Source organism: Emys orbicularis, chromosome 9, assembly GCF_028017835.1.
Source record: "Emys orbicularis isolate rEmyOrb1 chromosome 9, rEmyOrb1.hap1, whole genome shotgun sequence".
In the NCBI taxonomy this organism is placed as follows: Eukaryota; Metazoa; Chordata; order Testudines; family Emydidae; genus Emys; species Emys orbicularis.
In genome coordinates this window covers 13,299,130-13,323,866 of record NC_088691.1, presented here as the reverse complement: position 1 = coordinate 13,323,866, position 24,737 = coordinate 13,299,130, and the positions used below count along the sequence as shown (strand labels likewise).

Below are 24,737 nucleotides of genomic sequence, written 5' to 3'. Positions count from 1 at the left end.
ATTCACAGGGATTTATAATGTATGTCTTTATAAGCAAAAAGCCACTTTCAAATCACTTGTATATAACATGGTGTATATTACCGACCTGTGACAAAAGATAGACATTATGTAACTACCATATGCAAAGGAAACATATGAACCAAACTTAATTTAATGCTAAGACCTCTCGTTGGCTTGCATTAAATTAAGTGGAGCTCTTTGCAGGATCAGGACCTTACTTTCCTGCATGTATTTTCATTTTGCTTGGGCTGGATATATTTTCTGGATCCAAAACAGATTCTGTTAACATTGGAATCAAAGGACAGTCCTTAGCGAAAACAGGCTTCAGTATTCTTAGTTTGCAGTTTCAGTATCTTTATTTCATAGTATTCTGAGCCACCATAAGAATCTCTAACATTTTTAATTAAATACTTGTTTCTCTTTGATTCTCGAACATTTTGCACTTGCAGTATATAGAGCCTGTTACCTGAGGCTCATAGGAAATGTAGAAATTGTCATACTGGATCAGATCAGCAGTCCATCTGGCCCAAGATCTTATCTCTGACAGTGGCCAGAACCAGATGCTTCAGAGGATGGCATAAGAAGCCTGCAGTAAGCATATATAGGATAATCTGTTCTGGCCTCCCCACCTACATCTCATCCTGATCTCTAATAGAGATTGGTTTAAGACCTGCAATACAAGGCTTAATATGGCTTCCAAAACTTTTATTGTCAATACTTATAACTCTGGATTTTTTTGATTGGCTATTCATATGGCTAGCTCTTTTTTAATCTTAAATTATTTGGCTCCCAAGGTGCTTTATTAATATTAATTAACTTCACAATGTCCCTGTGAAGAAGACAGGCAAGTAGTCTAATTCCCATTTTACAGATGAGGAAACTGACAGAGGGGGAGGTATTAGATGAGAAAATGATTTTCAGCACTAAAATATACACTGCTTGTAGTACACAAACATTACAATCTGGGTTAAACTGCTCATATGCAAGATGCAAGGCAGTCCTGGGATTTTTCAAAAGCACCCTAAGGAGTCACATGTCCATTTCCCATTGAAAGTAACTGGAGCTGGTTGCCTAATTCCCATTAGTGCCTTTAAAAATCTCCTTTTCTACAAGGCCTGGTCTACACTAGGCTTTTATGTCGAATTTAGCGCCGTTACATCGAATTAACCCTGCACCCGTCCACACCACGAAGCTATTTAGTTCGACATAGAGCTCTCTTAAATTCGACTTCTGTACTCCTCCAAAACAAGAGGAGTAGCGCTAAATTCGAAATGGCCATATCGAATTAGGCTAGGTGTGGATGGAAATCGACGGTAATAGCTCCGGGAGCTATCCCACAGTGCACCACTCTGTTGATGCTCTGGACAGCAGTCCGAGCTCGGATGCTCTGATCAGCCACACAGGAAAAGCCCCGGGAAAATTTGAATTCCTTTTCCTGTCTGGGCAGTTTGAATCTCATTCCCTGTTTGGACAGCGTGGCGAGCTCAGCAGCACTGGCAACGATGCAGAGCTCTCCAGCAGAGATGGCCGTGCAATCTAATAGAAGGAGGGCCCCAGCATGGACTGATCGGGAAGTCTTGGATCTCATCACTGTGTGGGGCGATGAGTCCGTGCTTTCAGAGCTGCGCTCCAAAAGACGGAATGCAAAGATCTACGAGAAGATCTCTAAAGCCATGGCAGAGAGAGGATACAGCCGGGATGCAACGCAGTGCCGCGTGAAAATCAAGGAGCTGAGACAAGGCTACCAAAAAACCAAAGAGGCAAACGGACGCTCCGGATCCCATCCCCACACATCCCGTTTCTACGAGGCACTGCATTCCATCCTAGGTGCGTCCGCCACCACTACCCCACCACTGACCGTGGACTCTGAGGATGGGATATTGTCCGCGGCAGGTTCCTCGTCGGACATGTTAGCGGACGGGGAAGATGAAGAAGGAGATGAGGAGGACGAGGCAGTCGACAGCGCTGGCACCGCTGATTTCCCCGACAGCCAGGATCTCTTCATCACCCTTACCGAGATCCCCTACCAACCGTCCCCATCCCTTACCCCGGAGACAGAATCAGGGGAAGGATCAAGCAGTAAGTGCTTTAAATATCTAAACATTTATTTTTACAAGAACTGAAATATTTATAATATTAACAATGGCTGTTTATTAAAGTGCTTAAACATGTAAACAATTATCTGCAAAAAAACTGGAATATTTACAATAGTAACAAAGGGTTTTTCATGATTTGTCTGCCTTAGGCTCTTCACAATTTAGTCCCAAGTATTTAAAAATTTTTTTACAATGTCCGGTAAGTCATGATTATGCTGCCCAAGACGCTCCACTCTTTAGTCCCAGTGCACCTACGCGAAAATCCGGTCAATATGGCCGGGGATGGAGGCGAAATCCTCATAGGAGAACTCCTCGTAGGTCTCATGAAGGTACATTTCCAGCCTGTTCATCAGGTTCCTGGGTAGGGCGATCTTAGTGGGCCCTCCGTGGTAGGACACGTTACCGCGCCACGACACCATCAGATACTCTGGTATCATTGCCCTGCAGAGCATAGCGGCAAACGGCCCTGGTTTCTGAAGGCTTTCTCGAAACATCCTTTCCCTCTGGGACTCCGAGATCCTCAGCAGGGTGATGTCGCTCATTACGCCCTGCTTTGAATTAGGGAGGGGAATGTTAGTATTGGGACTGCTTTACAGCCACGCGGTGGAGGGAGAGGGGCAGCATACAGGGATCTTTCCCTGGAACAGCCGCGAGGGGGTGGGACAGGGGCATAGTTCATGCTGTCCTGATTGCTGGCAGCAGAGACTGGCATTGCTTTCAATGTGAAAGGAGGCCAGTGCTACTAGTACAGTTTTAAGCAGCCAGAAGTCTACGGCTTACCATGATTGCACGCTACAGAAGTTCAGGTGTCCTGCCACGCTTCTCAGATAACTGCAAGACCACTGCAGGACCCCAGGCACTGAAGGCGATGGCCGAAAATTCGACCTTGTCCTGAGTGCGCATGTGAGAGGTGCAGTGCATGGTCTTGTTCACAGAGAAAGACTAGGTTCTTTGTACACAACTTCATTTATCTGTCTCAGGAATTCACTCAATTTTTCCCATTCACACAGACACATCTGCGACTGTCTTCCAACCCAGCCTGTCAGCACACTCCCAGAGGCTAGCGCAGATTAGGAGGAGGAAGAAGAAGACGCGGGAGGACATGTTCTCAGAACTAATGAGCTGCTCCCGAGCCCAGGCAGCCCAGCAGACACAGTGGAGGGAGAACTTGTCCCAAATGCACCGAGCAGTCATGGAACGGGAGGAGAGGTGGCGTCAGGAGGACCAGCAGGCTACTGAAAAGCTGCTTGGACTTCTGAGGGAGCAAACGGACACGCTCCGGCGCCTTGTGGATGTTCTGCAAGACCGGAGGCAGGAGGACAGAGCCCCGCTGCAGTCTATCTCTAACCGCCCTCCCCCGCCACCAAGTCCCACACCCCCCTCACCCAAAGTACAAAGAAGGAGGGGCGGCAAGGGCCGTTAAAACTTTCAGTCAACCCCTGCAGACTGCTCTAGCACTAGAAGGCTCTCATTCCCCAAAATTTTAAAAGTCCTTTCCTACACACCTCACAGAAGCCCCCGTGCAAGTTTCAACCCCCACGTTTCATGTCTGGTTCATAATAAAATATTTGTTTCTGTTAATTACTGTTTCCATGATTTTATTTTGGAGGAGAGTCTGTCTGAACGAGGGGAAGGGGCATGGTAATTGGACAGGACAGTCACCTTTACCAGGGTACAGAGGCGGGGTCAGGTCCAGGATAAGGACACATACCCAGTGCAGTGACTAGTGACCCTGTTCAATCTGGGAGGTGGTTTTCATGTTCGGGGGGGGGGGGGGGTTGCTCTGTGACTTTGTGGCGGGGGAGGGCAGTTACAGATCTAATGCATCACAGAGCCCCGCAGCAGGGGAGCTGTAACCCTCCTCCCCCTGCCAGACAGTCACATAGCCGACACATACACGCTGTCCCGCCCAGGAGGGCTGGCAGGCTCTGTTGAAACAACCAGTCCACCACTGTGGAACCCGTCATTCCTGGAGTTTAGAAGCATCATTTGCATCACAACACTAAACCCGCACCCCGCCACAGTCTGCGTCCCAGGTTTAAAACATTCCCGCGAAAACAGTAATAAAGACAACGGTGTTCATTAACAAAACAGAACAGATTTTATTTTTTGGGAAGGGGGTGAAGGGGGTATGTAACTGGAGAGGATAGTCAACGGTAACTGGGTAAAGAAACGGTGGCAAGTTCAGGTTCTGAGTCCACAAACTTAAAATTCACTGGTGACCCTGCTCAGTCTGGAAACTGTCTTTCAAAGCCTCCCGGATGCACAGTGCGTCCCGCTGGGCTCTTCTAATCTCCCGGCTGTCTGGCTGGGAGTAATCAGCAGCCAGGCAATTTGCCTCAACCTCCCACCCCGCCATAAAGGTCTCCCCCTTGCTCTCACAGAGATTGTGGAGCACACAGCAAGCTGCAATAACAATGGGGATATTGGTTTCGCTGAGATCACAGCGAGTCAGTAAGCTTCTCCATCTCCCCTTGAGACGGCCAAAAGCACACTCCACCACCATTCTGCACTTGCTGAGCCGGTAGTTGAACAGTTCTTTTTCTGTGTCCAGGGCGCCAGTATAGGGCTTCATGAGCCAGGGCATTAGCGGGTATGCTGGGTCCCCGAGGATCACTGTAGGCATCTCCACATCCCCAAGAGTTATTTTGTGGTCCGGGAAGTAAATACCTTCCTGCAGCCTTCTAAACAGACCAGAGTTCCTGAACACGCGAGCGTCATGAACCTTGCCCGGCCATCCAACGTTGATGTTAGTAAAACGTCCCTTATGGTCCACCAGTGCTTGCAGCACCATTGAAAAGTAGCCCTTTCGGTTGATGTACTGGCTGGCCTGGTGGTCCGGTCCCAGGATAGGGATGTGAGTCCCATCTATAGCCCCACCGCAGTTTGGGAATCCCATCGCGGCGAAGCCATCTATGATGGCCTGCGCGTTTCCCAGGGTCACTACCTTTGACAGCAGTACCTTCACGATTGCCTTGGCTACTTGCATGACAACAACCCCCACGGTAGACTTGCCCACGCCAAACTGGTTCACGACTGACCGGTAGCTGTCCGGCGTTGCAAGCTTCCAGAGGGCTATGGCCACTCGCTTCTGGACAGTCAGGGCTGCTCGCATCCGGGTGTCCTTGCGCTTCAGGGCAGGGGACAGCAACTCACAAAGTTCGAGGAAAGTCCCCTTCCGCATGCGAAAGTTTCGCAGCCACTGGGATTCATCCCAGACCTGAAGCACTATGCGGTCCCACCAGTCCGTGCTTGTTTCACGGGCCCAGAATCGCCGTTCCACAGTATCCACAAGTCCCATTGCCACCGTGATGTCCTCGGCACTGGGTGTCGTGGTTTCAGACAGGCGTGTGCTACTCTCGGAGTTCAGGTCCTCACCCCGGTGCCGTAGCCTCCTCGCCTGATTTCTCTCTATCTGCCTCAGTGAAAGGTCGATGATGAGCTGCGATGCGTTGACAACGGCCACAACTGCAGCGATGGTCACAGCGGGATCCATGCTCGCAGTGCTGTGGCGTCCGCGCTGTCACTGACCAGAAAAGTGCGCGAACTGATTTCCCGCCGGCGCTTTCAGGGAGGGAGGGCGGGAGTGACGGTTGGATGACGACAGTTACCCAAAACCACCCTCGACACATTTTTTTACCCAGAAGGCAATGGCGGCTCGACCCAGAATTCCAATGGGCAGCGGGGACTGCGGGAACTGTGGGATAGCTGCCCACAGTGCACCGCTTCCAATGTCGACGCTTGCCCCGTTAGTGTGGACTGACAAAGTCGAATTACTGTCCTTAGTGTGGACACACACGTTCGACTTTGTAATATCGATTCCACATATTCGATTTAACTAAAATCGAACTACTCTCGTAGTGTAGACATACCCCAAGTGTAGAACAGAGAACCGCAGCATCCTTCCCTACATTGGCTATGCTAATGCAGGCCAGAGAAATCCAAAATACTCATGCTGTGCTACCACAAGTCAGAGCAAGCAACCCCTTTACTATACGGTGTGTTATACCAGTGAGCTACTGCCAGTATATGTATATGTCCCCCCTCTAATACACATCAGGTAGTGCCCCTTCCTGGGTGCATGTCACAACATATAAACACCCCATTATGTCATGCCAGTTCAGTATACAATCTATGCTACTGCAGTCCCCATATATATCCCAGGACAGCACTCTCCCCCCTCCCCCCCAGTGTATTTCATCCCAGGGCAGCTCCCCCTGGTCCTAGTATACAGTGTCCCAGGACAACAGCCCCCACCCCACCCCAGTGTATAACCTCCTAGAGCAGCCCCTCCCCCTGTGTTTACCATCCCAGAGCCGCGGCCACCCCAATGTACACGACCCAGAGCAACCCCCCCCCGTACACCGTGACCCCCCAGCTCGAGAAGCTCCCCCAGTGTAACCACACCAGGCCAACTCCACCCGTGTTTACCGCCCCCCCCATGGCAACTCCTGCCCCAGCACCCCCCCCGCAGCGCTCAGCCCCACCCCGGGGGCGGCCCTTCGGGGAGGCCGGCCGAGGCCCCCGCCCTAGGCCCATCCCTTGAAGGGGCGGCCCGACCCCGACGCAGGCCGAGGGGCAGGGCCTCGGCCGGCTGCTCTCACTCGGCGCCGCCATGCCCAAGGTGGTGTCTCGCTCCGTGGTCTGCTCCGACACCCGGGACCGCGAGGAGTACGATGATGGCGAGAAGCCGCTGCACGTTTACTACTGTCTGTGCGGCCAGATGGTGCTGGTGCTGGGTGAGCCGGGCGGGCCGCCCGCCGCGGAGCGGCTGGGCCCTGGGGCAGGGACCCGCGGGGAGGGGACAGCTGGGGCCTGGGGAGAGGGGCAGGGACCCGTGGGGAGGGGACAGCTGGGGCCTGGGGAGAGGGGCAGGGACCCGTGGGGAGGGGACAGCTGGGGCCTGGGGAGAGGGGCAGGGACCCGTGGGGAGGGGACAGCTGGGGCCTGGGATCCGTCGGGAGGGGGCAGCTGGGGCCTGGGGAGAGGGGCAGGGACCCGTGGGGAGGGGACAGCTGGGGCCTGGGATCCGTCGGGAGGGGGCAGCTGGGGCCTGGGAAGAGGGGCAGGGACCCGTGGGGAGGGGACAGCTGGGGCCTGGGGAGAGGGGCAGGGACCCGTGGGGAGGGGACAGCTGGGGCCTGGGGGGAGGAGGCCTGGGGGAAGGGGACAGGGACCCGTGGGGAGGGGACAGCTGGGGCCCGGGATCCGTCGGGAGGGGGCAGCTGGGGCTTGGGGAGAGGGGCAGGGACCCGTGGGGAGGGGACAGCTGGGGCCTGGGGGGAGGAGGCCTGGGGGAAGGGGACAGGGACCCGTGGGGAGTGGACAGCTGGGGCCTGGGGGGAGGAGGCCTGGGGGAAGGGGACAGGGACCCGTGGGGAGGGGGCAGCTGAGGACTGGAGGCAGGGACCTGTGGGGAGGGGGCAGCTGGGGGGGAGGGACCAAGGGAAGGGACCTTAGTCTTGGCTGAGTCCCTATAGATCCCTGAAGGCCAGAGGCTGGGATGACAGCTGGGTGTGGGGTCTTGTTCCGTGGGTCAGTTTGTGGGTCACAGGTGGGAGGGGATGTTGGGCATCCCTGGGGACTGGGAAGATTTTCAGATGACATGGACACCTCCCTTGCACTTCAGAATGTGCCTGTGATGCACCAGCTGACCCAATGGCCTCCCACCACCTTATGACAGTGGGGTCCCTGAGAAAATCTGAGTGGGAAGTAGCTCTGCCTTCGGGCCTTTATTCCTGGCCCTGCCATTCTCTCCCTTCACTGCCTTGGACAAGTCACTTTCCCTGTACTTCAGTTTCCCCATCTGCAAAGTGGGAGGGATAAAGCTTCCATAGATCCCCTGGGGAAGCTGAGAGACTAAATTAATTGATTTGAGTGTAAAGGGATGGTAGAGTTCTCTGATCACAGCACTAGGAGTGCCTGAGTCCTCAGACCATCTCGTACTAATTTAAACCAGGTACTTCAGTTTTCTGGGCCTTAATGTTTGTTCAGTGCTTTGGATATGTAAAGTGCTACAGAGTTGCTAACATTATTAAGTTTTGTCACCACTCTGCAGCATCTCTTGGTGTCCAAAGTTTCTTAAATCCTTGTGTTGGGATCTTTTTTTTTTTTTTTTTTTTTTTTCTGTCTTCCCCTCCATCCTTAATGATGCTGTGTTTTGATTAATCTCCAGCTGAGATGAGATAGAGTTTGCTCATTCCGGAGCCCGATGGAAGGAGAAGAAATGTGGTACTGTAATGTTGGGCACTCTTCTGTGCCTGGACTTTGATCAGTTAGGTTGCTAAACCACTCAACGTTTGTGTCACCAGGAGTTCATGCAGAAGTCTAACAGAGTGGACCAATGCTTTTGTGTGGCTGTTTTTCAGTGTGTGTGGGTGGTGGGGAGATAATGAGGTGTTTAAAGCAAATGTGTGACTGAAGAAAGTCACTAGGTGTTCACGCAAAAAAAAAAAAAAAAAGGGCCCTTCGAAGTTTGTCTCTCCATCTCAGATGAACACTCCTGACAATCAGAACTCCCGCCCCTAGCGATGGATCTGAATCTGCATTCTATAACAGCTCTCTCTTCACTTCTGCAGACTGTCAGCTGGAGAAGCTGCCCATGAGGCCTCGAGACAGAGCTCGGGTGATTGATGCAGCCAAACATGCCCATAAATTCTGTAACACAGAAGAGGAGGAAAATGTTTATCTCAGAAGGTAGGAAACCTTCTCTTCCTCCATTGGCTTCCTTGACAGTTGCTGTGATACTGTCACTCTTTGTGCTCCAAATTTTTGGATGAAAATAACTCCTAAAATTGGTAACCTGAGTACCGCTAAATCTGAAGTCGTTAACACTGTCATCAGCTCATTTGCTGGTATTAAAGAGACATGGTCAGCTTCCAAGAAGCTTGGACTGCCAGCACCCCTGCTGTTGGATTTCTGATAAAAGGAGGCCATTGAGAGCCTATTGTAAATCACTTTTATAAACACATTGGTCACTGCAATACAGAGTTGACAGGTTAAAGTGCAGCCTATTTGGGGACGGGGACCTTGTGCTTTGTTTTCCTCTTCTCTTGGATTTCAGGTAAATTACAGCACTCCGGTTTTCTAGTCTTGCTGTGACTTTTAACTCTGTTTGGGAATATTAGTATTAAAAATCTCGTACACATTTACATGGCCCTTTACAACATACCATAGACTGAGACACATTCTCTGACCCAAAGAATTTACAGTCTGAGAGAGAAGACTAAAGGCTTGTCTGTATGGACAGTTAGGTTGTGGCAAGCTGGTGTGTGAATCTATCCACAGTAGTCAGAGGTTTGCAAATTGTCCATGTGGACCCTGCTGCCATGCACTGAAAGTTCTGTAGTGTGCTTGGCTCTACTCTCATTTCAAAATGGGGCAGCAGGGTCCACAGAGTCAATTTGTGCACAGCAGGTTAGTGTGGGGTAGATTTAGACCCCAGTTTGCTGTGAACTAAGTGCTTATATAGACAAGCCCCAAGACAAAACAGAACAACAGCTCAAGTAAGGAAGGATGTTGAGATTTCATTAGGGATAAAATCAAGGTAGCAAGCCTTTCTTGAAGAAAAATCTTTTAAAAAGGGGTTTAAAAGAAAAGGTGTCTTTGCCCTGGGCCTTCCACTACGGTCTGTTGCTGTGATGTGTCTTCCTGCCTTCTCTACTCCTCCAGCAATTCTAGTTTTATGCCCCATTCATGATCTCTTTTCCCCCATGTCTCTTTTAGTTGGTGTCCAGAATGAGACTATGTATTACACCTTTATGGACACCTAATGAATTGTAGATCTGTTAGGTATACACAACACCCAAGCCACTATCTCATTGCTCATTCAGAATTATTTCTGTTTACTCTTAGGTGTTTCTAATGCACTGTCCTCCTTAGTATCTAGACAGCAGTAGCTGATGCCTTTCGATTTTTCTGTAAATTCTCTTTCTCCCCCAGACCTGAAGGTATTGAGCGGCAGTACAGGAAGAAGTGTGGGAAGTAAGTGTCAGCAGAGCAAATCATTTCAGCATAAGAAATGCTTGTTTTTTACTTTTCATTGTGTGTCACGCCCCCTTAGAAATAACATTTCTTCTTGTCCGAGTAGCTGCTGGAGACAGGAGATTTTTGACTGGTGTGATGCGATGGGGGTATTAACATTTTGTTATCCTGATCCTGGTCAAGTAGCTGGGGCCAGAATATAAAGACCAGGCTTTTACCAGCACTCCCATTTGTCACAATTTTATTGCACTTTTCATTTTTGTTGCATTTCTCAATTTGGCAGCTCAGGAAAGCAGGGAGAGAGTTGGGTACGTATCACATAATGGAAGGAAAGACAAGACAGTATTCTAAAATGGGCTTTTGAGAAAATCTGTGGCTCTTCACCTGTTGACATTCTAATGTTTGGTCTATGATCTGTCTCCTTTGATGATCGGTTACCCGAAAAGAAGTTCCAGCCTGTACAAAAAGGTTAATTAGCTACATGGTCACTGGACTAGTTTGCGGTACAGGCTGTTTTTAAAGCTCGTTTGGTAAATAAACTACAGCCAAGGCCTCTGCGCATGAGACAGAGGGCTTGTCTTCACTACCCGCTGATCCGGCGGGTAGCAATCGGTCTATCGGGGATCGACTTACCACGTCTAGTGAAGACGCGATAAAATCGATTCCTGATGGCTCTACCGTCGACTCCGGAAATCCACCGCGGCAAGAGGCGGTAGCGGAGTCGACGGCGGCGCGGCAGCGGTCGACTTGCCGCCGTCCTCACAGCCAGGTAAGTCGACCTAAAATACGCCACTTCAGCTACGCTATTCACGTAGCTGAAGTTGCGTATCTTAGGTCGACCCCCCGCTGTAGTGTAGACCTAGCCCGAGATCTGCACTCTTTCACCAGTAGATGTGTTATTGTTTCCAGGTGTGGACTTCTGCTCTTCTACCAGCACCAGCAGAAGAATGCCCCAGTTACTTTCATTGTCGATGGAGCTGTGGTCAAGTTTGGCCAGGGCTTTGGGAAAACAAACATATACACTCAGAAACAGGAGCCTCCCAAAAAGGTAAATAGCTTTGTAACTCATCTAAGCCTATCTTTGCCTTTCGAAAGGGTGTGGATAGACAAAATGACCTAATAGGTCTGGTCGTCTCTGCTAGAATGCCTGGCCCCTGTGCCATGTCACTCTAATGATCCCTTCTAGTTTACCTGAAATAGTGGTGTTGACTGCATTCAACTTCTGCCAAGGAAGACCAACATGAAGTTTTTTGAAACCGGAGGACAGAGGAATAAGGGTGGGAAGGGATCCCAGCACCTGTTAGACCTTTGGCCTAAGCAACCTAGAAGATCCACTTGAAAGCATCTCAGACTCATCACCTGAATATTATCTTCTCTCAAGTTCTTGGTGTTGAGTACATTAATTCCAAGACCTGGCACTTCTTGGTACCAGCAAACCCATGTGGTTAATCTTACTGTGCCTCCCATAAAAGGCAATACTTAACAGTATGGATTTACAGGAAAAGCCTTCAAGGCTATGGAGTAGCGAAAAGTTATTGGTAACACTAATGTACACTGAACTAAAGTAAAATCTCTTGTTCATTTCCTAGGTGATGATGACCAAGCGGACAAAAGACATGGGCAAGTTCAGTTCAGTCACGGTCTCCACCATTGATGAAGAGGAGGAGGAGATTGAAGCAGTGAGTTTTCTTTGCCCTGCTAATGCCAGCAAGATACCAAGTTACACAGGGGTTTTGTTGGGACACCAAATCTAAGTTCTCCAGAAGTTTCTTGTCTGAATGACAACACTTTCAGTTTAATTCCATTTTAGCCTTTCAGTCTGATCCATACATAAGGGAAGTCCATTATTCATCACATAGAAGATTTGAATTTCCCCATGGAAGTTCAGTCAGACAGAATGCTCAGTTATCCATCTAAGTATTTATGTTATGCTCTTCACCATAGTATCTGGCTACCTGAACGTTTCTGTGGCTAATAAGATTCATGCCACAGGCATGGATCATCCTACCAATACTAGTGAGATGGGTATCTTCTAGGACAAGCTAACAAATAATGCTAGTGAGTTACTATGCAGTAGCCATCCTCTCAGCACTATTCTAGGAGGGCTCCTTAACTTACTTTTCCCTCTGTGCAGCAATTTGAGGGGAATTGTGACCTCATTCCTGCTTCTCCTTCCTTGTCATTCTCCTCAGTTTATTTTGCATTCTGCAATGCTCTTGGTTGAAATAAATGGATGATCTCAAGTCAGGTGTATTCAGATTGGTTAAGACTGCATATAGATAAGCAGGTAATTAATATATTAAACATGCAGGTGACAGTCTCCTCGTATGGTAGTATTAATAGTCTTCCATCTGGTAACAATAACAGGAGTACTTGTGGCACCTTAGAGACTAACAAATTTATTAGAGCATAAGCTTTCGTGGGCTACAACCCACTTCTTCGGATGCATATCATCCGAAGAAGTGGGTTGTAGCCCACGAAAGCTTATGCTCTAATAAATTTGTTAGTCTCTAAGGTGCCACAAGTACTCCTGTTATTTTTGCGGATACAGACTAACACGGCTGCTACTCTGAAACCCATCTGGTAACACAGACTCCTTTAGCCGTTCTGATCTCCCCTGAACTGCCTCTGCCATGATGTTAATGAAGAGACCTGGTCCAGAGCACACATTACATATCAACCTACCTTGATTGCATTTTGCATGTACCAGCCAGAACATCATGGTGATGACTAAAATTGGCCAGTGACTTGTGGTCCTGATTCTTTACTTCCTGTTCTAAGCTGTTGTTACCATGTACTTTAAACAGCAGGCATGCTGCACCCTAGAGGTGACTGCATTTCAGTGGCAGGAGAAATTATCACTTTATAGTTTGCCTGTCAACCTGAAGCATTTTGAGATCTGTTGGGAGGACAGAACACTGTATAGAGATATAGCAGCACAATGGCGATCTTTTCACAGGTGCAGGCCCCACACTAACGATGGGTAGTTCTCACATTGTCACTCACTTTATACTCGGCTGGAATTGATCCTGCCCATCTCACTTATGAGCTCAGTGAGGCAGTGCAGTTCTGGCCCACAGTATAACACAGGGACGCTGTCTATTTTTCAGCGAGAGATTGCAGATTCCTATGCGCAGAATGCTAAAGTGATTGAAAAGCAGCTGGAACGCAAAGGCATGAGCAAAAGGAGGCTGCAGGAACTGGTAAGTCTGTTTTGTTTTCAGTGCATTGTTGCTGCAACTGTATCTTTGTGGGGTGTCCAATTCCTTTGGGTCTGTTGGCAGTATACATAAGCAGCATATCTTAATACCCTACAGTGGGTTTACAGAGTTCACATGCAGCTTTGGGGGTGGGGGTTTGTTAAGCTTAACAGTCCAAATTATTTATGCTTTGTATTTTTAACTTGAATTGAAAAAATTATTAAATAATAATATAAAGAAAATCCACACAATTATTGTAGGTTTTCCCCCAGTGATGTAAGCTCCTGTTGTTAGACATCTCCTCATAGGACGGGTAGGAGAGGTAAAATATGGTGAAGACTGTACAGAGATTTTCTCTAGTCCTCTAAAATTGAAGATCATAGAAAATTATATATAGACCTACTCAAAAAGGGTAGTTTATAAGACACTGGTGCAACCAGGGCAGCCTCTGTAGCCAGTTAGCCCATGAATGGTCAGATCAGAGCTGGGGGAAATTACCCCAGAACTTGAGCAACAGAATGTGCCTTACGTTGTGTCCTCAAGCCTGCCACGCTCAGGCTTTAGCATAGGTTACAACAGGGAGTAAGTTACAGAAAGGAGGGCCTGCCAGTGCAGTAGCTCTGCTGCTGGTCCTGTAAAGGTCAACTTAGAAACCAACAGTAAGAACTTGCTCGGTTATCTTAATATGGCGACAGGCTTATAGAAGTTGGAGATGGGAAAGATTTACTAGATTATCTAGCTCACCTTCCTGCCAGTGCAGGATATAAAGTGTGAAATGGCCTCTTCTGTAACTAGTACCAGACCATTTGGGGCTTCAAAGATTGTAATCCACCTTCTGATTTGCACCCAGAAGCAAAGAGGGTAGTGAATGAAGAGACTTGAAGCGTTTTGTTCTTCACTTAGATGACAGGTGTCTGCATGCTGCATTAGTAATGCCCAGATCAGAAGATCATATCTCAGAGTGCTGTCGAGAAAGTTACTCATGATGATGTTCTTGTGTAGAGTTTTCATTCTGTCCCAATTTTTCTAATCAGGCTGAGCTGGAAGCCAAGAAAGCCAAGATGAAAGGAACCCTGATAGATAATCAGTTCAAATAAGAGGAATCCACATCAGATCATGCTCAGGCAGCTGAATATTTGGAGAGGGAGGAAAACCAACAGCAACTCCTGAGACTCCAACAGAGAATTCAATCAACCCTGCAGACCTTAAGTACAACTTTTAAGAGCTATGCATCGAAACCAGCTTGGAAGGTGACACTGTCTCTGCTACAGACTGTACTTTGATCTCTGGTATTTTAATACACTGAAGGACTTCAAAGACTTTTTTAAAATTACAACTTCTGTGCACACTCGAGTGTTTTGCCTGTCTTTTTGGGGTAATATCTGTTCCAGAGGAAACCCCTCTGCCAGGTGTGTGCATGGGATTAAGACACTGTTACAAAAGATCAGTGTGTTATTTTCAGATGTACATAAAATTCCAGTAAATACCTTAGATGTGTAGGTAAAGCAATAATCTATGTACAGCAAATAAATCCTTATAAAGTAAGTTGTCCATGTTCTTATTTAAAAAACAATTCTTCAAATCATGCAGTATATACAAAGGGAATTCTCACCCTAGCACAAGCTGGAATGGTAATAATCTACCCAAATCTTCAACATGTTTACTTAACTGAAAATCTTCACTGAATAGACTTGAAACAAAGTCCCATGCTGCAACGCAATTGGTAAGCAGTGTGTCTTTATAAACTACCAGCTGAATTCTTTTAAGATCATAGGAATTGCTGGGTTCCCAGCACTTTTGAAAACTAGGCCATTTGAGTGCCTGACTAAAGGTACTTCAGAGTCCCTACTTTTGAAAATCGGAAAACAGTGGTGATCAAAAAGTTTTTAAATCCAATTGTAACAACAAAGCCCGTGGTACAAATGTGGCAGGGTGAAGTCCAAACCTACCTTAGATGACTGAAAACAAAAATTGGATCTACACCACCAACAATGCCTTCTTTAAACTAAGGAATGCAAATATAAATATCCTGGGACTAATAAATGAAATCCATTGACTACCACTTTAACTTGAATAGTACTTCTGTCTCTAAAGTGTAAGCCATCTCCTGCCCAAAATGTCATTAGTACTTAGACTTATAATGAAGAATAAATGGATAGGAAGGAAATTTAGAATGTAATTACTATTAAATATGCACTGAAAAGACAATAAGAATTCATATATGATCAGAGTTTCAGGCTAGAAGGGACCACTGGATCATCTAGTCTAAACACCTGTATACCACAGGCCACCAAAGCCACCCAGCACCTACACACTAAACCCAACTACTGGAATTAGACCCAAGTATCAAAGTTCACAGGAGACTAAACTATTATGCGCCACAGGGAGAGAATAGGAGGAACCAACGTGTACCAATGTCAGGGAATTGATTAGGTGAGATATAGCCACAAAAATCCTGGCAAGTGACCTGAACCCATATGCCGCGAGGAAGATGAAAACTCTCCAAGGTCATTGCCAGTCTGACCTGGGGGAAGAATTACCACCAGTCCTTAAATAGGGCGATCAGTTAGACCCTGAGCATTTGAACAAGAACCAGCCAAGCAACAGAATGCTCAATGCTGCCTCAGAGCCCTGGCCACCCAATCCAATGTGCTATCTCCAGCCACGGCCCCCTCTGATGCTAAGAGGAAGGAGACCACCAAAAACCCCTTTGCTGGTTAGAAACCTAATTTTCAGCCTGAATTTGTTCATGGCTAGTTTTGTGCCAACTTTGTTCTATAGTTTAAATAGCTCTTCACCCTCCCTCTTGTTTATCCCCAATGTAGTTATAGAAAGCAATCATATCCCCTCTCAGTCTTCTTTCTGCTAGGCTAAACAAGCCGAGCACTTCCCATCTCCTCTCATTAGATAGGCCCTCCATTTCCCCTATCATCACAGTAGCTCCTCTCTTCCCCTGTTCCAGTTTGAATTCATCTTGCTGAACGTGAGTGAGTAGAATTGTACACACTATCCCAGATGAGGTCTTATCAGTGCCTTGAACAATGGTGTTAATACTTCTCCATCGTTCTGGAAATGCCTTGCCTGATACATCTAAGGATTGCATTTGCTTTTTCCCACAGCTGTACCACATTGGGGCTCAGCCAGCTTGTGAAACCCCCAGCTTGTAGCAGAAATTTGTATTAGCCCCAGCGGCATGCACAAGGTGGGGGCAAGTAGGGGCCTGCCCCCCCATAATCTGCAGGGGCACAGAACTCCTCCGGCCAGTGGCTGCAGTGGGGAGAGTGAGCTCCTTCGGCCCCGGCAGCAGGAACTGACAGCTCCTCTGGCCCTGGGGCTGCAGCTGGGGCACAGAACATGCCTGTCCAAAAGGACTCAAATTTTTATTCCTGTGCACGCCCCGATCTGAAGCCTGTTTCAGAGGCTCACTAGTTAGAAGACAGCAGGGTTGTTGTGTGTAATAGATGGAGAGGGCAAGAGAAGTAGTGACTGGGTGGAGCTGTACTAAAGGGCATTGGTTTTACAAAGGAGTCAGAGAACTTGTCTGATTGTGGTACCACAGTCCAACCAGCAGAGGGCCTCACTGGATCGAGTCAATAAAACTGAAAGAAGGGTGTCATACCCCTGGGCGTACGCAGTGGTCTTTTGGGGTTACATCAACTCATCTAGCTCTTTGCCTCATTTTACAACAGGCTACATAAAATGCACTAGCAAAGTCAGTACAAACTAAATTTTATACAGACAATGACTTGTTTATACTGCTCTATAGACTATAGGCTGAAATGTAAGTACAATATTTATATTCCTGTTGATTTATTATATAATTATATGGTGAAAGTGAGCAATTTTTCAGTAACAGTGTGGTGTGACACTTCTGTATTTTTAGGTCAGATTTTGTAAGCAAGTAGTTTTTAAATGAGGTGAACTTGGGGTATGCAAGACAAATCAGACTCCTGAAAGGGGTACAGTAGTCTGGAAAGATTGAGAGCCACTGTCCTAGACTTTTGGCTTTGGAGTCAGTGTCCTTTCCTGACCTCAGCAAGATAGAAGAGTGCAGAATCAGAATGTCACTTACTCAAAAGAGTTCTACTGAGATAAGGAAACATACAGTTCAGTCTCTTTGTCCTTTGAAGATTTGAAGATGTCTTATAACATTTCTCCACTGCAGGCCTGTCCCACTGCACGTTTGGACTTAGGCTGCTGAAAACCAGAGAACGTTTCTTCCGCGTAGGAGCCAGGGATCGGAAATTGCTTTTAAAACTAAAAATCATTCTTATTCAATACGATTACAGTGTGGTCAATGATGTCATCTGGGATGCTGAATTTAATTTAGTCTATGGTTGGCACTAAACATGAAGCCTGCTCCTGCTCCCACTAAAGTCAGCTATAGCCAAAGCCCTGCTGAGTGAATACAAAGAAAGAGCTCATTTCAGGACCTTTCTCTGGAAGGACATAAAATTACCACTTATTACTTCTCTCTGTGTGTGTGTGTGTATATGCATGCACTGTTGTATACGCAAGTTTTCACTAGTTGCATTAAATCAGCTAGAATAAATAAAGTTTTGAGAAAAGATAGTGGAGTTAAAAATCAGCTGCTATTAATAGTCACTTGTGACATTTTTTACCCGTGATTAACTTCTTCATTCTCAGAATCTCCAGCAATATTAGCAACACAGTACAGGGAAATGGCCTTTTCTCCCTAGGTTTGGCTTTGAGAGGACTAGCCTGTGCACAGTAGCAGGTCTGATTTCCTCTTGTGAATAAAGATCTGTCTAATAGTTCTGTGATGGACCATTATATCTATAATTAAAATCTCTGCTCATGCTCTGCAACCTCAATAGAGCTCTGCCTGGATACAAAATTTGTATCCGCATCCCATCTGCAAACATGGTCCGTGAATGTCTGCAGATTCGCAGGGCTCTAACCCTAGACACAGCCAGCCACTAGAAAGGGGAGGCGGGTATGCATCACAAATTCTGGGCCTTGCATCAGTACAGTTCACTAATACGTTGTATGGATGAAGGAGACAGGCAACAGGCACTCTGTTATAATACACCCTTACACGTTTTTGGGTCAAATCCCATGTCTAATTAGGTCTACTCACCCCAGAAGGATTTAAATTACTTAATTTTTTCCCAAATCTAAAGGCAATAGGATATCATGGTGATGTGATCCCTGTGCCAGGGGCAGGAAATCTTGTGTTCCAATCCCAAATCTAGCACTGAAATAAAAAGTTACTGACTGTTTCCATGGAACTTCTCAGGTTCCAATAACAATTTTCTAATGCTCATCAATCCCAAGATATTCAAATAAACAAGAATTTATTTTCTTTCAGAGCGCTTGTAAAGGCCAATTTTTGTTTATTTGACACACAAAGCTCTGTAAAGCTCTGTGGAGGGTGCTGTAAAAAACTGACCCGGGAATGCGCTTACGCATTGGGGATAGTACATTGACCTTTTGCTCTTGGAAATCAGCGTCCATTGATTAAGAAGAGAACTGGAAGGCAGGAAAAGCAGATTCTGTTCCCAGTTCCACTGCTGACTGGCTGGCTGGGAATTTTCTACACTGCTTTGTGCTGCAATGTCCTCGTCTGTAAAATGCTTACCCACCTTTGTCAAGTACTTTACTGCAATATATGGCCTGAGTATAATTATTAGTGTTACATTCTGCCTTAGGGGCTGTCTGCACACACAAGTTGTTCTGTTTTACCTATACCGGTATAGCCTATACCCCCCTAGCATAGAGACAGTTATATTGGTAGGAAGGTGCTGTACACCGGTAAAGCTACTCCTAGGCCTGGTCTACACTATGAGTTTAATTCGAATTTAGCAGCGTTAAATCGAATTAACCCTGCACCCGTCCACACAACTAAGTCATTTATTTCGAAATAAAGGGCTCTTAAAATCAATTTCTGTACTCCTCCCCGACGAGCGGAGTAGCGCCGAAATCGATATTGTCATTTCGAGTTAGGGTTAGTGTGGCCGCAATTCGATGGTATTGGCCTCTGGGAGCTATCCCACAGTGCACCATTGTGACCGCTCTGGACAGCAATCTGAACTCGGATGCACTGGCCAGGTAGACAGGAAAAGCCCCGCAAACATTTGAATTTAATTTCCTGTTTGCCCAGCACAGGAGAGCACAGGTGACCACAGATAGCTCATCAGCACAGGTAACCATGCAGGCCGATAATCGAAAAAGAGCACCAGCATGGACAGTACGGGAGGTACTGGATCTGATCGCTATATGGGGAGAGGATTCAGTGCTAGCAGAACTTCATTCGAAAAGACGAAATGCCAAAACTTTTGAAAAAATCTCCAAGGGCATGATGGAGAGAGGCCACAGTAGGGACTCAGAGCAGTGTCGCGTGAAAGTCAAGGAGCTCAGACAAGCCTATCAGAAAACAAAGGAGGCAAACGGTCGCTCCGGGTCAGAGCCGCAGACATGCCGCTTCTATGCTGAGCTGCATGCAATTCTAGGGGGGGGCCGCCACCACTACGGTGGATTCCGAGGCGGGGGTAATCTCATCAGCCACACCTGAGGATTCTGCGGACGGGGAAGAGGAGGAGGAGGAGGAGGACGAGCTTGCGGAGAGCACACAGCACTCCATTCTCCCCAACAGCCAGGATCTTTTTCTCAGCGTGACTGAAGTACCCTCCCAACCCTCCCAAGCCAGTACCCAAGGCCATGACCCCATGGAAGGGACCTCAGGTGAGTTTACCTTTTAAAATATAAAACATGGTTTAAAAGCAAGCGTTTTTTAATGATTAATTTGCCCTAAGGACTTGGGATGCATTCGCGGCCAGTACAGCTACTGGAAAAGTCTGTTAACGTGTCTGGGGATGGAGCGGAAATCCTCCAGGGACATCTCCATGAAGCTCTCCTGGAGGTACTCCAAAAGCCTTTGCAGAAGGTTTCTGGGCAGTGCAGCCTTATTCTGTCCTCCATGGTAGGACACTTGACCATGCCATGCTAGTAGCAAGTAATCTGGTATCATTGCATGACAAAGCCTGGCAGCGTATGGTCCCGGTGTTTGCTGGCATTCAAGCAACATCCGTTCTTTATCTTGCTGTGTAATCCTCAGGAGAGTGATATCGCTCATTGTAACCTGGTTGAAATATGGGAATTTAATTAAGGGGACAGAGGTGGTCCTTCCTACTGGGCTGTTTGCCTGTGGCTGAAAAATCCTTCCCTGTAGTAAGCCAAGCGCGGGGGGGGGGGGGGGGGAGGGGGGAGTTTGGCGCCAAGCTTTTCACATGTGATCTCTAGCAGCAAAGCCACAGGCACTCAATAGTAAGAGGCAAAATGCGACCTTGCACAGAAATCACATGTGCTATGTAATGTGAATAGTGTTGTTCACCGTGAAAGAGTATAAGCATTGTTCTGTAAAATGTATCTTTTAAAAAAATTCTCCCCTTTTTTCCCTCCTTCCAGCAGCTGCAAATTTTTCAAGCCTCCCTCCTCCGTCCCGAAGGCTATCTCAGATAAGGGGTCGGAAAAAGAGGACGCGAGATGAGATGTTCGCAGAAATCATGGAATCCACCCGCAATGAAAGAGCTCATCTGAATGAGTGGAAGGACACGGTTTCAAAGTATAGGAAAGATGCCAGTGAACGTGAGGACAGGAGGGACCAACGTGAGGACAGGAGGGACCAACGTGAGAAGAGGAGAGATGCTCGAGATGAGAGGTGGCGGCAGGAAGATCAGAGGACGCAGGATGCAACGCTGGGGCTGCTGAGTGAGCAAACAGACATGCTCCAGCGTCTGGTGGAGCTTCAGGAACGGCAGCAGGATCACAGACTGGCGCTACAGCCCCTGTATAACCCCCCTCCCCCCTCAGCATGTTCCATAGCCTCCTCACCTAGACGTATAAGAACGCGGGGGGGCGGGGAGGCTCCGTGCACCCTCCCACTCCACCCCAGTGGACAGCCCAAGCAAAAGGCTGTCATTATTTTAACCTTTTTTTAGTGGCCTTTTCCTTCCCTCCGATCCTCCTCCCAACCCCCACCCGGGTTCTCTCCCTCTTTTTATAATCAATTAATAAAGAATAAATGATTTTTAAATGATAGTGACTTTATTTCCTTTGAAAGCAAGCTGTGATCAAAGGGGGAGGGTGGGTTCCTTACAGAGAATGAGTCAATAAAGGGGGCGAGTTTTCATGAAGGAGAAACAAACAGAAATTTCACACCATAGCCTGGCCAGTCATGAAACTGGTTTTCAAAGCTTCTCTGATGTGCAGCGCTTCCTGGTGTGCTCTTCTAATCGCCCTGGTGTCTGGCTGCACGTAATCAACAGCCAGGCGATTTGCCTCAGCCTCCCACCCCGCCATAAAGGTCTCCCCCTTACTTTCACAGAGATTGTGGAGCACACAGCAAGCAGAAATAACAATGGGGATATTGGTTTGGCTGAGGTCTGAGCGAGTCAGTAACGATCGCCAGCGACCTTTTAAACGGCCAAATGCACATTCTACCACCATTCTGCACTTGCTCAGCCTGTAGTTGAACAGCTCCTGACTCCTGTCCAGGCTGCCTGTGTATGGCTTCATGAGCCATGGCATTAAGGGGTAGGCTGGGTCCCCAAGGATAACTATTGGCATTTCAACATCCCCAACGGTTATTTTCTGGTCCGGGAAGTAAGTCCCTTGCTGCAACCGTTTAAACAGAGTAGTGTTCCTGAAGACGCGAGCGTCATGAACCCTTCCCGGCCAGCCCACGTTGATGTTGGTGAAACGTCCCCTGTGAGCCACCAGTGCTTGCAGCACCATTGAAAAGTAACCCTTGCGGTTTATGTACTGGGTACCCTGGTGCTCCGGTGCCAAGATAGGGATATGGGTTCCATCTATCGCCCCACCACAGTTAGGGAATCCCATTGCAGCAAAGCCATCCACTATGACTTGCACATTTCCCAGAGTCACTACCTTTCGTAGCAGCAGCTCAATGATTGCTTTGGCTACTTGCATGACAGCAGCCCCCACAGTAGATTTGCCCACTCCAAATTGATTCCCGACTGACCGGTAGCTGTCTGGCGTTGCAAGCTTCCACAGGGCTATCGCCACTCGCTTCTCAACTGTGAGGGCTGCTCTCATCCTGGTATTCAGGGCAGGGGAAAGCAAGTCACAAAGTTCCATGAAAGTGCCCTTACGCATGCGAAAGTTTCGCAGCCACTGGGAATCGTCCCACACCTGCAACACTATGCGGTCCCACCAGTCTGTGCTTGTTTCCCGGGCCCAGAATCGGCGTTCCACGGATAAAACCTGCCCCATCAACAACATGATCAAAATTCAAATTCTGTACATTCGGATTAATCCCGTAGTGTAGACATACCCCAACACAGGAAGGGAATAAGGCCTTGTCTACACTAGGATTTGTCTGGTATAGCTCATAGCATAACCTCTACAGCAGTGTAAGCGAAGTTATATCAGTATCACTGTCCCCACTAGGGGTTGTGCTGATGTAAGTGTGACGTTCCCCACACTAGTACAAAATGTGTGTCTGGACCAAGGAGAATCTGCCGGGGGGGGATCTAAGCTTATTGGCACCTCACCAAACAACCGCACGATCCCTCTCAATGAGCAGAGCCGCAGGGGACATTTCAGGTCAGGCATGTTTTAGGCAATGTCAGTGTAACTCCTCCTCCTGCCTGGCTGATCCAGGGACTTTCAGTGGAGGGGTTAAGGTTGTAATGCTGTTGGGAAGCCACTCCCCACTGGGGAGTCAGCATTCACAGCTGGGCGGAAGGAGGGGCCACTCCCTCCTCTTGCGTATGCAGCTCTGTTAATGTCCTCAGAGGAAGGATTTTGCAATGGGTGTTTCAATGAGACATTTGAAACGTCCCTGGTTGTCTCCAGCTGACAAGCCTGCCAAACCTCAGCTCAGACACAGGACAGCGACAGGGAGCCCTGAGCTCAGTCAGGACAGCTGCAGGTGTCTGAGAAAACTGTGGCTGAGCAAACCAACGCTTCTCATGCTTGTTAGTCTCTTTGTGCATGTTCAGGAGCCCCCAGGTGTGTGACATGTTGCAACGCCCACAAGAGGTCAGCAAGCCTTGCAAACACTGCGCCTGCGAGGAGTGGCTGAAATGACACACAGCTGACGGTGGAGCCCTAGCTAATATAGTGAACACTTCCTGACTTCACATATATCCCTAAAAGGAAATCCAGCTCTGCTAGCTCCCAGCTGTGACCTTCAGTCAGGTGACTTAGTAAAGATTGTGCTTTGCCTTTCCTGAAGGTCATTCCCAGAACATACAAGACAAATAGCTCCATTCTCCTTGCTCTGCACCTTTGATACATAATCAGCTCCGTCTATTGATAGAGTATATTTAGGGCCCTACCAAATTCACATTCCATTTTGGTCAATTTCACGGTCATAGGATTTTAAAAATCATAAATGTCATGATTTCAGCTATTTAAACCTGAATTTTCACGGTGTTGTAATTGTAGGGGTCCTGACCCAAACAGGAGTTGTAAGGGGGATTGCAGGGTTATTGTAGGGGAGGGTTGTGGTACTGATACCCTTACTTCTGTGCTGCTGCCGGCAGTGGCGGTGCTGTATTCAGAGCTGGGCAGCTGGAGAGCGGTGGCTGCTGGCCGGTCTCCCAGCTCTGAAGGCAGAGCCGCTGCCAGCAGCAGCACAGAAGTAAGGATGAGATGGGATGGTATTGCCACCTTTACTTCTGCACTGCTGCTGGCGGGGCGCTGCTCTCTGGCCGCCCAGCTCTGAAGGCAGCACAGAAGTAAGGGTGGCAATACCGCAACCCCCCTAAAATAATGTTGTGACCCCCCTCCCCCGCAACTCCCTTTTGGGTCAGGACCCCTAATTTGAGAAATTTCTCCTCCATTAAATCTATATAGTATAGGTTAAAAGCACACAAAAGATCAGATTTCATGGTGGGAGACCAGATTTCACAGTCCATGATGCGTTTTTCATGGCTGTGAATTAGTAGGGCCCTAAGTATATTGCTACTTTTATTTAAATCTCCAGGGTAAAATAATACACCTCTACCCCGATATAACACTGTCCTCGGGAGCCAAAAAATCTTATCGCATTCTATCGAACTTGCTTTGATCCGCCGGAGTGCGCAGTCCCACCCCCCGTAGCGCTGCTTTACCGCGTTATATCCGAATTCGTGTTATATCGGGTTGCGTTATATCGGGGTAGAGGTGTACTCCGCAACATAATAAATGCACAGTAACTCTTGGTGTATGCCAGTGTGAAAGGCTTTGAAACCAAACTGGAGCCATCAGCATATCAGACGTTACTTAATACTTTTTCCTCTAGAGAGACACCCGCTTACTGTGTCATGATGTGGCTTTATGCCTCCGGACCCCTATTTTAACTTGTCCATAGGAACATGGGAAGTGCCATATCAAATCAGACCAGTGGTCCATTTAATCCAATACTGTGGTCAGTAGCAGATGCCCCACATGAAGGTGCAAGAAACCTCAAAATCGTCAATTATGGAAT

The 24,737-nt window shown here is 47.8% G+C and overlaps 1 protein-coding gene across 2 annotated transcripts; it reads left to right on the top strand.

Moving 5' to 3' along the window:
• The first annotated feature begins 6,670 nt into the window (after positions 1 to 6,670).
• Positions 6,671 to 14,822, top strand: STEEP1 (STING1 ER exit protein 1). 2 transcript variants are annotated; one of them, XM_065410829.1, is made up of 7 exons: positions 6,671 to 6,835; positions 8,675 to 8,792; positions 10,038 to 10,079; positions 10,989 to 11,127; positions 11,669 to 11,758; positions 13,190 to 13,282; positions 14,314 to 14,822. In XM_065410829.1, exons 1-7 carry the CDS (start codon positions 6,712 to 6,714, stop codon positions 14,374 to 14,376), a joined length of 669 nt encoding a protein of 222 aa, XP_065266901.1. In that variant the 5' UTR covers positions 6,671 to 6,711; the 3' UTR covers positions 14,377 to 14,822. The 2 variants fall into 2 exon arrangements, with proteins under 2 accessions (XP_065266901.1, XP_065266900.1); XM_065410828.1 differs by lacking the exon at positions 14,314 to 14,822 and having other exon boundaries at positions 13,190 to 13,372.
• Positions 14,823 to 24,737: the final 9,915 nt, after the last annotated feature.